The 14164-nt window shown below is 38.4% G+C and overlaps 1 protein-coding gene across 3 annotated transcripts in view; it reads right to left on the bottom strand.

The window, feature by feature from the left end:
• The window catches only part of LOC145775199 (uncharacterized), a 40212-nt gene extending 31292 nt beyond the window's left edge, over positions 1-8920 (bottom strand). For all 3 annotated transcript variants that reach the window (XR_014290132.1, XM_082586442.1, XM_082586443.1), the window contains exons 1-6: positions 8298-8920; positions 7631-7731; positions 2275-2420; positions 1593-1754; positions 944-1074; positions 171-273 (exon numbers count right to left, since the gene is read on the bottom strand). Coding sequence is in view for 2 of the 3 variants with exons in the window: in XM_082586442.1 (XP_082442568.1) it covers positions 171-273; positions 944-1074; positions 1593-1754; positions 2275-2420; positions 7631-7731; positions 8298-8311 (657 nt within the window). In the remaining variant the exon portion in view is untranslated. The remainder of the gene's footprint in view (positions 1-170; positions 274-943; positions 1075-1592; positions 1755-2274; positions 2421-7630; positions 7732-8297) is intronic.
• Between the last annotated feature and the right edge of the window lie 5244 nt (positions 8921-14164).

Here is a 14164-nt window from a genome sequence, read left to right as displayed (position 1 = left end):
AAGAATTCAAACGCTACAATTGTTGTAGAAATAAAATGATTGATTGCATGTGGATGAAACAGTAAATCTATACAGTTATTAATTGCCTTAATCATTTTACCAATTATCAAGTTTGTTCGTCCGTGATAAAGCTACATACAGCGAAATTCAAGTTAAAATAAAGGTCATACCTGCAAATACGGTATATAATCAGACAAAGAGTTGTCATTCATTGAGCCGTGGCAGTATGTCAATATAGTGTCGATTTTTACTGGCGACCTTTCGATCACTGTTCTGCGAAGTATGATACAGAATACAAATATTACGGCAACGCAGAAGCGATAAAATTATAAAATTGGTCGTTATGTGCAAAATCACCTTCACATCAAAACCGCTCGAAGTCAGCCGGTATCAGTTTTTTTTAACTGCTTGTAGTATATAACCCCAGGGGAGTGCAACGCAAAAAAAACTAAAACGAATTATAACTACGTTCAAACAACGAAACAGCATTTCTGATTGCAGTTAACTACTCACATATATTCTATATGAAAAGTTTAGCACTTGATGATAGCTTCCGCAAGAAGGGTGGCGAGTAACTTAATTGTTTATGCCAGTTTTCACTGTTACAGTCTTGATATTATTATTGTTGACTCAGCTTTGATGATGTACTGAATAGTTTTGTATACGATTGCTGCATCCAAACTTTGGAATACATGTATGTTGTACATAGATCGCTATGGTACACAACAATACATTTTTCCAACACTGGGAAGACCGCAGCAAGCAGGAGGCGCCAAGAATTGTACGAGATCGTACCCTTACATAATTTCAGACGAAACGGCTATGCTGTGCAAGTCAAGCACTGATGGTCTACAAAACATTTTTAGCCACCCGCATTCCGTAACCGCCATGACGATGTGCTGTATTATGTCTATATGATGTAGCGATTCATAAAACTGTTTACCGAAAATTTTCCATCGGGTATCCAGTGATGCCAATGTAGCGAGCCTTTCCCGATTCCTTGATCTTCTGGAGTGCTGGTAGTGTTTCGTTAACGATCACATCAAGGTTTGGGGCGAACTCCATGTCGTGAATCTTTGAAGACCAGTTCAAGACAATGACAAATCTTGTATTATCATCTTAACGTCAGTCTATATTCGTTACACGCTGAGTTTACGGAGACCGCCCCGATAGCTCAATTGGTTAGCCCGTCACTTCTGGAACGAAGCTTCAAGATCAAGCGGCGCTGGTTCGACTCTCGGGGTGTGCGCTTGAGCAACGCACGTTAAGGACTGCTCTCCATTCAGCGGCATCTAATGGATGGAATAGTTCCCCGGCAACAAGACTTCAACAATCGGAAACTTCACTCTGTCAATCTCGGGGACCGGGCCTGCGTCAGTGATTCAAAGCCTCTTCAAGCATGCGAAACTGCCAGGATTAAGCTCTGCAAGAAGCATTCCCAGTCCGAGGATAAAGATTCAATCAATCAATCAATCAGTAAAAGCATTTGAACACGACGAGTCACTTCCCAGATAGCAAAATCCGTCATTTTTGCATTGATTCTGCAGACGTTCAATTAATGTAAAAATGACACAATTTGCTGTCTGGGTTACCTGAACGACATCCACGTATTCGGCATTGAGACGCTGCAGACTTTCGTCGATTGACCGAATAACACGTTCAGCTCGAAAGTCGAACATTTTTTTAGGATCTATTTCATAACGACCAACTTTTGTGTTGAGGTAATACGCCTTTCGAGGAATATCTTGCAAAATCTAAAACGCGCGATTTAGTTCCAAAAAACGTAACGTTACAGTAACACCGATTACATATCGCCATCATCAATAAAATATTTAAGATTAAATCGAAATGGACCACGACTCATGAGTTCAGAAGCAGTACACCGTGATGAAAACTCTTAGCCAGCAGTGATTGGACTGACCAGTGACCACTCGTCTGAATGGACATTAAATCTGGATTAGAAGCATATTTACTCCATCGCGAATGAATATTGGCCAACATGCCTTTGTCACGTGTTCACAATTGTTTTACCATTACAGTCAAACTCAATAATCAATATCATTCGGCTTTCAAATGTTACGATACAAATTGTACATACTGTAAATCAAATAAACGATATTAATTGGTAACCAATTGGTGTGGATTACATAACAGGCATTCAGTTTTGACCTGATATAATCAAGTCTCGCAACATCAGCGTATTGTGTCATAAGGATTGCGTCTTAAAGACTTGTACTGAAGAAAATAGTAATTAGAAATTGCAGCTGTTCATACCTTTCCAAGGACTTCTTCACTTTTCCCTTGGCCGTACCATGGAGCAGTGTCGATCATGTTCATGCCATATTTCAATGCAGTTTTAACTACATTTTTCGATTCATCTTCATCTGTTTTTCGATATATCCCACCAATAGCAGTACCTCCTAACAACGGAAAGCATTAATTTGATTCCTTTGTTATACATTCAGCTTTAACCAACTTTGAATATTCAAAGCAATACTCTGACAATCAGCTTACAAGGCTAAACAAATGCTTCAATAGCGCCATGAAAATATGTAACCAATTGCAATGCTGCAGTAAAAACAAGTAACGAGAAAACTAGAATGAAAAAAAAAGATTTGAACTACTGTCCCTAGTTTCAAAGCAGGCAGTCTAGGTCGTCGTCGTGTGAGCATCTGGGGCCGAGATCAATCATTTTACCACCCCAGATGCACGATGTTCTCGGACTACACTAGAAGGCTACTAGAGAGCAGCCAGTCTTTGGTTTTATAATCCAAGACGCGCGGCCCTTCTACTCTGTTAGGTGGCTTGAAAATGGTGCAATCGTTAATGATGTGGTCTGTAGTCTGTTCCTCAGCACCACATTCACAATAGGAGGAAGAGGCCATTCCCCATCGGTGCATGGTTGAACGGAAAAGTCCGACGTCCGTGCGGAGACAGTTGAGGCGCACCCGTGCCTGTCTTTGTAGTGTCAGGCCAATGAGGCGTGTGTCGACGTCGTGGATAAACGAATGGAGTCTGGTGGTACTTGACTTCCATTTATGGTCCGGAGAAATGTCTTGTCTAACAGCCTTGTTGATCAGAAGTTGAGCGGCTGGCACGAATTGATGTCTTGATTTCAGTCGACGGAGATGCTCTTTCGGGGAAGCAGAGACCTTGCCGTGACTAAGTTGGCTGAGCTCCAATGCCCATCGACCGAGAGACAGAATGGCTTCTTCATGACGAAGCTCAGTAGGTTGCATGCCAGCAAGAATGGGGAGATTGTCCAATGGTGTGGGACACAGGCATCCGGGACACAGGCACGGGCAGGACACAGGCATGAGCAGGGCACTGTTTATGGCACAGGCATCCGGGATACAGGCATGGGCAGGACACAGGCATGGGCAGGGCACTGTTTATGGCAGTGTCGATTTTGTGGCAGTGAGCACTGCGGCACCAAACACTCAAACAGGTATACACTACACAGTATTCTGCTGAACAGTAGACAAGGGCTGCTGTACGGAAAGTGTTAGCCCTCGCTCCCCAGTCGCCAGCTGGAGCCTGCTAGGTGCTTAAGTAGTGCATCGCGCAATGTCAGTTTCTTGCGCAGACAGTGACACTGAATGGTGGCGGTATGTGAGTGATCTGTCTAATGTCACTCCAAGATATTTTGGTTCTGGGCAGGACAGAGATTTTCCATTGTTCTGGACATGTAGCATAAGATCAGCTTCCCGATTGTGTAGATGGAAACCTGCTGCCACAGTTTTGGTTTTGCTGAGTTTCAGTCGCTAATTCTGGAGATAAGCTAAGAGGGTTTTTATGTCCTCGTTCAAGGTGTCTTCTAGGTTTTGCCATGACTTTGTGGAATGTAAAATTGCCAGGCCGTCCGCATATGTGTATTTTGCGGAGACCGTGGTTGGCAGAATGGCAGGTCATTGGTGTGGGACGTAGGTATTGAAAAGTGGAGCTAGAACCGATTCCTATGGGACATTTTTCAGGTGTCTCAATCTGCTTCACCTTGAGTTGCCAGTGGTGAGGGTAAAGCTTCGATTCCTGACAAGTTCCATGATCATATGGACTATTTGTCAGTCTGGAAGCAGGCGAAGCAGCATACAAGTAACACCGTGGTGCCATACGGTGTCGTAAGCACCTGTGATATCTGGAAAGACAGCGTGGGCCTTTTTTGTCTCAAAGTAATTATCAATGTCTTGGGTCAAGAGTGTGACCTGATCTATGATGGATTTTCCGCGCCGGAACCCAGCCTGCTCTCTTGGAAGGAACGGGTCGATAATTGGGTTGACACAAGCATAGATCAGCCTTTTGAGGATTTTGAAAGGAACACAGAGGGATATTGGACGATAACTTCTTGGATCCTCTGGTGGCTTGTGAGACTTAGGGATCGCAACTACAGTACTTCACCAGACTTTTGGGATTATGAGGTGTTACATTCTAGGTGAAAATCACATTTAAAATAAACGCGATTGCGTGTGATGAATTTCACAGAGGCAGTTCAAATTACTACTGTATCTTTAAATCTAGTAATAGTCTAAACATTAATAACAAAATTACTGAAACATCCACATTCCATCACAATAATTAAATTGTTTTACAATCAAATGTTGGGAATATTGAAAATTAGTCCAGAAAACAGCTTCATCTGTTGTAGTGTCTTTGCTTTTAGTGTCACAAAAAAAATCATTGGCAAGTGAATTTGTTGATATTGTGAGTGAAATTGTTTTTATAGTCTTGTTGAGGACAAGTGATTAACATTAAATGTTCTGTTGGATGGTAACAGCTATGGCAATATTATCCACAAGCCATGCCAAACGCAAGCTATAGCAATCAAAATCACAAGGGTAAGTTAATAATCAATAAAAAATCAACCAGGTTTTGTAACTACAAAAATTTATTGGTAGAGCTTTCGCCGCCGTGAAGGCGGCTTCATCAGTACTCTATAAAAGCACAAATAAATTAGCATTCAAAAAAGAATATGCAAAAATTATAAAATACAAGGTAACACTTCAAAAGATAACGTTTGAACCATAAATAAATAATAATTTAAATTAAATGTAAACAAAGTCTAGGTTTGAAATAATTTTAAGCTGACTTGAAGCTTTCCGTTAACAATTTAAATGCTGTTGTAAACTTGTAATACCAATCTTCCTTCTACTGTACCAGCTTAGCAACGTAAAAAATAACATAAAAAAGCAATGGAGTTATGATGTCATAAAGTAAATTGTAGCATACAAAAATTACATTTAATTAAAAAATCGCAAGAAGGGGGAAAGCAACAAAAAGTGAGAAGTACGTTGATTAAAAGTGTAATTAGTCTTTCCTATTTAAACCAAATGGTTCAGTGGTGTTGAGGATATTAATCCACCACGTTTCTTTTTCTTTTCTGTAGGTTGTTGTCTTGCATAACTTGTCGATACCAAAAACTTGAAAATTGTGAATATTGTGGATACTGTGAATACTGTGAAATTGTGAATACTGTTGTGAATACTGTGCTTATGGTCTTTCGCTACCATCCTGTTTGCGCCATAATCTAACCAACAGTTGTACAATGCATTGTTTTGACAATTACATTTTACTCTGATTATATGTTAATATATGGCGCTGTTAAAACAAAATAAATTGACTTGACTTGGTCAGGTTGGTTAAAATGAGCAGCAACGGTGTAATCAACTTTTTTCTTTTTGATACTAAGTATATGTTCTGATATCCTTGTTTTTAATTTACGGCCGGTTTCACCTATGTATTGTTTGCAACATTTCGAACAGGATATTAAATAAACAACATTTTCTGAATTGCAAGTGATGTGTTGAAAAATTGAAAATACTTTTAAGTTATCGGAATTGTTGAAGGAGTTTGTAGTGATTGAATATTTGCAAGTGGAGCAGTTTTTTCTGTTACAGTGATAAAATCCATTTGGTTGTGTTGTGTTGAGAAGAGGTTTCAGTTTCGAATTCATCAAAATATCCCGTAGAGTGGGACATCGTCGATAAGAAATTATTGGAGGATTTTTAAAAATTGAGTTTAGAACAGAATTGTTTTTCAAGATGTAATTAAATTTAACAAAAGTTGATTTGATTTTGGGTAGGTGAGGATCGTAGTTAGTTACAAAAGGGATTGAACACTCATTGTTTAAAGAAGATTTGTGTTTGTAGGATAATAAAGACATTCGGTCCATGTTTTTTGCACGATAAATAGCGCGATTGGTGGTCTTTTCACTGTAACCTCTTTTTATCAAATACATCTTGAGAAATGCGAGGTGAAAGTTTAAAAATTTATAATTAGAACAAATTCGACGAATGCGTATGGCAAGGGAATAGGGAATGTTGTTGATGACGTATTTGGGGTGGCAGGATGTAGGCAAAAGGTAAAGATGGGCATCAGTTGGTTTACTGTAGAGTTCAGTTTGAATTTTGTTATTGATTATGTGTACTGTGGTGTCAAGGAAGTTAATTTTTTCATGAGAAGATTCATATGTGAATTTGATGGTGGGATGAAAATTGTTTGAAGTTTGAATGAAATTGGTTAAAGCTTCTTCTCCTTCTGTCCATATCATGAAGATGTCATCAATGTATCTGAAATATTTGAATGGTTGATTGATAAGAAGTCCTAAAAGTTGTTGTTCCAAATTAGCCATGAAGCAGTTCGCATATTTTGGAGCCATTTTAGTTCCCATGGCAGTGCCGTTAATCTGCAAGTAATGTTGATTGTCGAATTGAAAAGAATTATTTTTTAAGATGCAGTCAATAGCTTGTTCAGTGTGTTTAATTAATACTTCAGATGAGTTGATTGTTCGAAGGAGGGTGCTTACTGCTTGTATGCCATCAGTATGGGGAATGTTTGTGTAAAGTGATGTAACATCCATTGTGACGAGTAAGGAATTGTTGGGGACAGAATCAATTTTGTTATTGTAAGTTAATAATCTGAGTCTTCATCAGCCAGTAATGCCACTGCAAGCAGATCGATGGCCTCCACATATGTTTCCACATCATTCTGTCTTTTACTGTTCTCTTCCAGGTGATGCCAATCTTTTCTTCAATGTCATCCTGCCATCTCCTTTTCGGTCTTCTTCTAGTTCTTAGTTCTTCTTCTTCTGCTTCTTAGTTCTTCTGCTAGTTCTTCTGCAAACACATCATTCTGTCTTTTACTGTTCTCTTCCAGGTGATGCCAATCTTTTCTTCAATGTCATCCTGCCATCTCCTTTTCGGTCTTCTTCTAGTTCTTTTTGCATATCTGGGTAGTAGTCTGAGTAGTAGTAAGTTAATATAATACAGTTTCTGTGGACCTTCAATCCTGGTGCACATCAACAAGCCGTAGACCTTCAGTGATATGACATTAACACGACACCACTAAAATGATCACAATCGAATTAATTACATTCATTTTAAAGTAGCAGCATTGAGAAACTTCATCATCACCGGCCATGCATGAATAAGGCGTCGATTATCGTGAGTCTTCACAACGATTGATTGTCCATAGTTCTTATTAAGTGTAGAAACTTACAAATAAAAAAAACATTATGCCTTAAATGATCTCTACTGCATGAAAAGGAGACAGTGATAAGATCAGGATATCATCATCACCACCACATTAATGCAATGCACATTTTTATCACATAGTACATCCCATTTTTGTTACATACCAAATGTTAGCTGTGAAGCTATAATATCAGTATTTCCAAGTTGCTTGTAGCTGATCTCTGATGACAATGTTTCATCATGAAATTCAGGAATAAAAGTAGGACTAAAAATACAGCAAAATATTAGCACTAATGCAACTTCTTTAAATATGTCGAACTGACTAACAATAATAATTATGTGTATGTATGTTTACATATATTTCGCTTGATATCACTCATTTCTGATCCTTTCATTGTTTAAAATGGATTAAAATTGCAAAATAAAAATCCTCTGACAAATTCATTACCATGGGAATTTTCTCCTGCACTCGTACAGTTGTGGGAATTATGCAAAAGAAGAACGTAGAACTATACTGTGATGAAAATAACATGTTTCAAGGAATTAGAATGATTGTATTGTTAAACAATTGGTAGTGGGAAGGAGAAAAGAAAACCAAAAAGGAGATGGAGAAGTTACAATAAAGAGCACATGGAAGCTATGACATCTTTTCATAGCATACTGGTACATTCAATAGACTAACATACTATAGGCTAATTAAAGTCTGGTGTGAGGAGTTAACTGTGGACATACTACAATCCTACATATTATACTACAATTATTTTCTAAATCATTAAATTTTACATACAAAACAAAAGTATACTTCAGCTAAGTTCAATCACACAAACTTACATGGTGGAAGACATACTGGAAATGTCAGAAAGATCCTACACTACAGTGTTACAATTTTGGGAGCTGGTATACATGCTCCGGTAGCCACTTTAACAAGTCGAAATTCTGCCACTAAACTTGACTAGAATGAAACCGCCAACCAATCATAAGCTACGGTTTAAGTGACGTAAAAAATGGCGAAAAGAAGATGATAGAAAGCAAATTAAGTGATGGATTTTTTGTCAGCTGGTTGGCTTAGGGGTTAGGGCTAAAAAGTAGTCATTTCATTGACGCGGATTCGATTCCCACCACTGCTATTGCTCTTTTTCTTCTGTAAATACCAAATAAAGTTCAAAACAAGCATTAACTCTCTGGATGAGAGCTAGAAGGGTCGCAATTGGACGGTAGCCTCTTACAACATGTTCTGATTGGTTGGCGGTTGCATTGTAGTCATTCGCAGTGGCAGAATTTCGACTTGTCGAAGTGGCTACCACATGCTCCCGCCTTGGTTAAAAAGGCAATGACGTCACATAGGAGGTATCCACCAAAAAAATAGTGGAAAAGTGGGGTGAAATCAGTCAACCATGACGATAAAAAGCATGCAAGTGTCCGCTTTTACTAAATTAGTGGTAATTTGCTTGTTTCTGCTTCGATTTTAACAATTGAACCAGCCCTGCAAAGCAGAAAATCTCACCTATGCAAAGCAATGTAACACAGGCCCCAAAAACACCACATATCTCCTTAGAAAGGAGTTAAACTTGACCAAGTTTAACTATTTATCCGAAGAATACTTTTAAAGATACTAGCATTTAATCAAGAACATATCTCTGTCGTTTCTGCTTCGATTTTTACAATTGAACCATTGCTGGAAAGCACAAGCTATCGTCTACCCAAATAAAGCTAAGCCAGACCCTAAAAGTTAAAAATATTTCCTAGGTAAAGAGTTGAACTTGACCGAGTTTAACCATTTATCCGAAAAAAAAACTTTAAAGATACCAGCATTTAAAGAACATATCTCTGTCTATTTACAAGCAAAAATTGACGTTGCTAGCTTTTTCACAAAGCGAGCAACCCGGCTTCAAACACAAGCAAATAGCGCCGATGACTAATTGCATTTCTGAATCGAAGCAAGTGTACAAGCTTGACACCCGTGTTACATTTATTTTGATAGATGAGAGCTTGTGCTTTCCAACAATGCTTCAATTGTTAAAATCAAAGCAGAAACAAGCAACTTACAATTGGTTTAATAAAGACATATAATGATGGTAGACTGGCGGAGACTTGTAGGCTATACTTTCTTCGATTCGGAAATGCAACGAGTCATCGGCGCTATTTGCTTGCGTTTGAAGCCTGGTTGCTCGCTTTGTGAAAAAGCTATCAACCTCAACTTTTGCTTGTAAATAGACAGAGATATGTTCTTTAAATTAGCGTTGATTAAATGCTGGTATCTTTAAAGGGTTTTTTTCGGATAAATGGTTAAACTCGGTCAAGTTCAACTCTTTACCTAGGAAATATTTTTAACTTTTAGGGTCTGGCTTAGCTTTATTTGGGTAGACGATAGCTTGTGCTTTCTAGCAATGGTACAATTATAAAAATCGAAGCAGAAAACGACAGAGATATGTTCTTGATTAAATGCTGGTATCTTTAAAAGTATTCTTCGGATAAATAGTTAAACTTGGTCAAGTTTAACTCTTTTCTAAGGAGATATGTGGTGTTTTTGGGGCCTGTGTTACATTGCTTTGCATAGGTGAGACTTTCTGCTTTGCAGGGCTGGTTCAATTGTTAAAATCGAAGCAGAAACAAGCAAATTACCACTAATTTAGTAAAGGCGGACACTTGCATGCTTTTTATCGTCATGGTTGACTGATTTTACCCCACTTTTTCACTATTTTTTTGGTGGATACTTCCTATGTGACGTCATTGCCTTTTTAACCAGGGCGGGAGCACGTATACCAGCTACCAATTTTGCTCATTGCATAGCTGAAATTAGAAATATGTTTAGATTGATTATCAAAGAAACAGGATATGAACAATAGCACACACCAAACTGACCCATATTTTTAAAATCATTTTTGTCTCTCAACTGACTTCTTTAATTGGTCTAATTCGGTAAAAGAAAATTGCAATAAATCTGCATTGCATTCTGCAATTCTCCTCTTCTGCTAAGTGCTAATCTGCACTTGTGACAGTGTTGCCAGAAGTAACCAAAAAGCAACTAAATTGAATTTCCAATAAGCACAGACGTTCAAAGAAAATATATGACAAAATCCAACATTTTTTTGTGAACATTGAATTTCCAAGTATCGCATCCTTTGGATCCGTAATTAGGCTTCTCTCTTGCACCGGCTTCATTGGGTGTGTAGTTGTTCTGTGACCTCATTTTTTGCATATTAAAGCACAGAAGCTTCGAAAATTCCAGTTAGACCGATCCATCGCCTAGCAACGCTCAGCCAATCAGAGCGAAGGAGAGCAAGCTATCTTTCTTAGCCCACTATCTAGCATTGCTTTTTATGCAGTTTCCGTCACATTTATGCTGTGATTTTTTAGAAGTAGAATTTTCTTCTGCGGTACTTGCAGGTTTGACAGCAAATACCTATTTGAGATGTCTTAAAAAACTTAAAATCGGAAACCTGCTGCAAATAGTGCTTTCAAAGACACAGTTTAACTGGGTTGTTAGAGCCATGCAGTGTTATCAATGGTTTGAATAGTTGATCAAATTTTTATAGAAGAAGTTATATAGCCTGGATGGTGTGCTGTGCTGCAACTGCTACGTTGTTTGATTGAGTTGTTACAATTCACTGGAGTGAAAAATTAATCTAAAGGCCAAATCTTTTAAATGAAACCCATTTCTTAGCCTGCAAAGAGTCAAAAGTGGCTGACTTTCCAAAGACAATTTCAAACATTTTCTTTGCATTCTTTGTATTTAATGGCACTTGTGGTATTTTGCATCAAAAAATCAAACGGGGTTTTAAAATGCACGTGACTTAAACCAGTATAATATGCAAACAATTCACTAACAGGAGAATTTAAAATGGATCTTGCATTAAAAAATGACTCTTCTTGCAATTGTAGCAAAAGAAGAGATTGCGATTCATGTTGCATTTTTAGAGCACAAAGTTCTTCTTTCAAAGCTTGATTTTCAGTTATCAGCTTGTATGATGCATTATTGCGTTGCATTATGCATTGCATAATGATGCAATGAACAGTGAATGAGATGACCATGTAGCCTACAAAAGAAGCAAAAAAGTATTTCAGAAGCACAAAATAATAGCCTAGTAGGTTATAATTATCCATGACATCTCATTTAGTCATTTTGCAATGGGTTGGGCTATGGTTTATTTCTTGATTTGTATGAATTAATTAGGCTACTGGTAGCTTACGGTACGCTACTAGGCTACCATTGGTATTATATGTTTCAGTTCATTTTTTTATCTTATGCAACCATTGAATTTAAACAACCATAGTTTACAGGCTATGCTTTCATTGCTGAATCATGCAAGCTGATAACTGAAAATCAAGCTTTGAAAGAAGAACTTTGTGCTCTAAAAATGCAACATGAATCGCAATCTCTTCTTTTGCTACAATTGCAAGAAGGGTCATTTTTTAGTGCAAGATCCATTTTAAGTTCTCCTGTTAGTGAATTGTTTGCATATTATAGCCTACTGGTTTAAGTCACCTGCAATTTAAAACCCTGTTTGATTTTTTGATGTAAAATGCCACAAGTGCCATTAAATACAAAGAATGCAAATGAAATCATAGCAGTGAACCACAGCTTTTAAACGTTTTGGTTGTTGTTTTGCTCAAATAATAATCGCTCTTTTAAGTCGTATATTTTGTATTAAAAGTAGCCTACTTTATTAACTGAGTAGGCTATTTCAATTAAGTTACCTAATCTTCAAAAAAAAATTGAATTTACTGCGAGGGCCTTAGCCCATTTACTGCGGGGCCAATTGAGATGAGCTGTCGAAACATCATGGTCAGATTGATTTGCCCAAATAACTGAGCATTTCTTCCCAAATTAGCGACATTTTTTTCAGCTGGAGAGCGGCTGCCCCCATTTCCTATAACTACTGTAGGCTATAGTATAACCACCAGACATAAGTCTTGAAACGATGAAAAACAACCTAGATAAGTTAGCCTACTTATTTTTTATCATTGTGTGTCAACAAGAAATCTTCCAAAATTTGTTTCTAAGAGACAACTTGAAACGTGCGTTTGGCAATGTGGCCTAGTTCCTTCGTAAACTTACCTAAATTGACGTATTTTCTTACATTTTGTCATGCTTTTCAGGATTAGCCTATCACACGGATTTCAATAACTCAAACAATCCATTTGGCATGTCTAAAATGGCAACCACGCCATTAAATGTTGACGTCTCCAAGGTAAATTCAGATAGGCCTACATCTTTTTCAGGCTACGTTTGATATCAATGATAAAGCAAGTTATAGAAGGCTAGTGCATTTTGAAGTGCCACAATATCGTTTGTAGGCCTAAATGTCTCTTTTATTATGAAACAGCTCGTGAACGACTTATTTCAACAACGAAATAACCAGCGAAACAATTCAGCTGGAATGCTGCCCAGACAAGCAGGCCCGTAGCCAGCCGGGGGCCAGGGGGGGCCTCGCCCCCCCCTGAAAAAAATTTCGCCCTCCCTGGCAAAGTTCCAACATTCTCGAGCAACAGCTACAATTGTAAGGATTTTGCCCATCTTTCCCGTTGCAGAGCTCCAACCTAGGCCCAATTAACTACAATTGTTTTGTTTAGTTAACAGCTAAGATGATTAAACAATTTCGCCCCCCTCCACCCCCTCCTTTGGCAACCTCAACATGTTCAATTCAACCAAGGCCAACACGTGTTAGGTTGGTAGAAAAATTGTCAGAAACTGTGCAAAATAAAAATGTTTTGAGAAAGAATGATAACCTAACAAAGAGGGAATGGTTTTCCAGCAGGCCTACAAACCGGTACAAATTAGGCTATTTGATATCAGCTGTCGCTATTCTCAGTACCATATTCTAAGGGTCAGTCACGTCAGTGATAACCAATTTGTGCATTGATAAACCAAATTTGTGCAGAGATAAATCGCAAAATGTGCAGTGGTAAAGCAAGTGGTTTTTGAAGACAACGCATACAAAATATAAACCGTAATCTTTTAAGCAGTGTTTATTTTTTCTCTTCAATCAGTGTAAATAAATTTTGTTTCTAGTTTTCTAATCGATAAAGTGTTCAACCTTGCAGCAGATATTGCTACATTTGGATCTAGCACTGCCGTTTGTGAGTGTGGATTCTCAGTGTTAACAAGGGTTGACGCTCCCACTAGACGGAGCATGTTACAACCAAAACAGGCAAACTTGGTGCTTATAGCCTTTGAACATTCTGTATCGAAATCTATCGATTTAGACTTGTTTGTGAGACGGTTTGCATCCAAACATCCGCGACTGCAATAGACTAGCTCACGGGTGTATAGGCGGAATGTAATCACATCTATCAAAATCCTCGGCACTATACAAGGGCGCGGGAAGTAGGGGTGCTCAAGGGGCTGCAGCCCCCCCTAGAGCTATTTCAGCCCCCCCTGGAAATTTCGATAATTGCTTCAGCCCCCCCTAGAAAATTCTGACAATTTCAGTTACATAACATATTTTCAGTAATCGTGTTGCAAAACGTTTTTCTTGGGTTTTATAATGCTCCCGATTCGAAATCGGAAACGTTGTTTTCGTGTATTAGCCTACCGATTTGTTTTCCCTGCTGAATTTGCCGATTGAACGCCTTCAAGGCTACTGTCTTGACGGTGCGCGTATTTGTAAAACCTACTGTTGGACGGCACCATAAGGCGAGATTGACCAATCAGTCAGCAGCAGTCAGCAGCAAGCGATTCACACTTCTCCCAGGAG

The sequence above is a fragment of the Aplidium turbinatum genome, chromosome 8 (assembly GCF_918807975.1).
Source record: "Aplidium turbinatum chromosome 8, kaAplTurb1.1, whole genome shotgun sequence".
Lineage (NCBI taxonomy): Eukaryota > Metazoa > Chordata > Ascidiacea > Aplousobranchia > Polyclinidae > Aplidium > Aplidium turbinatum.
Note: the sequence above shows the minus strand (reverse complement) of the source record. Positions and strands in the feature narration are given on the sequence as shown.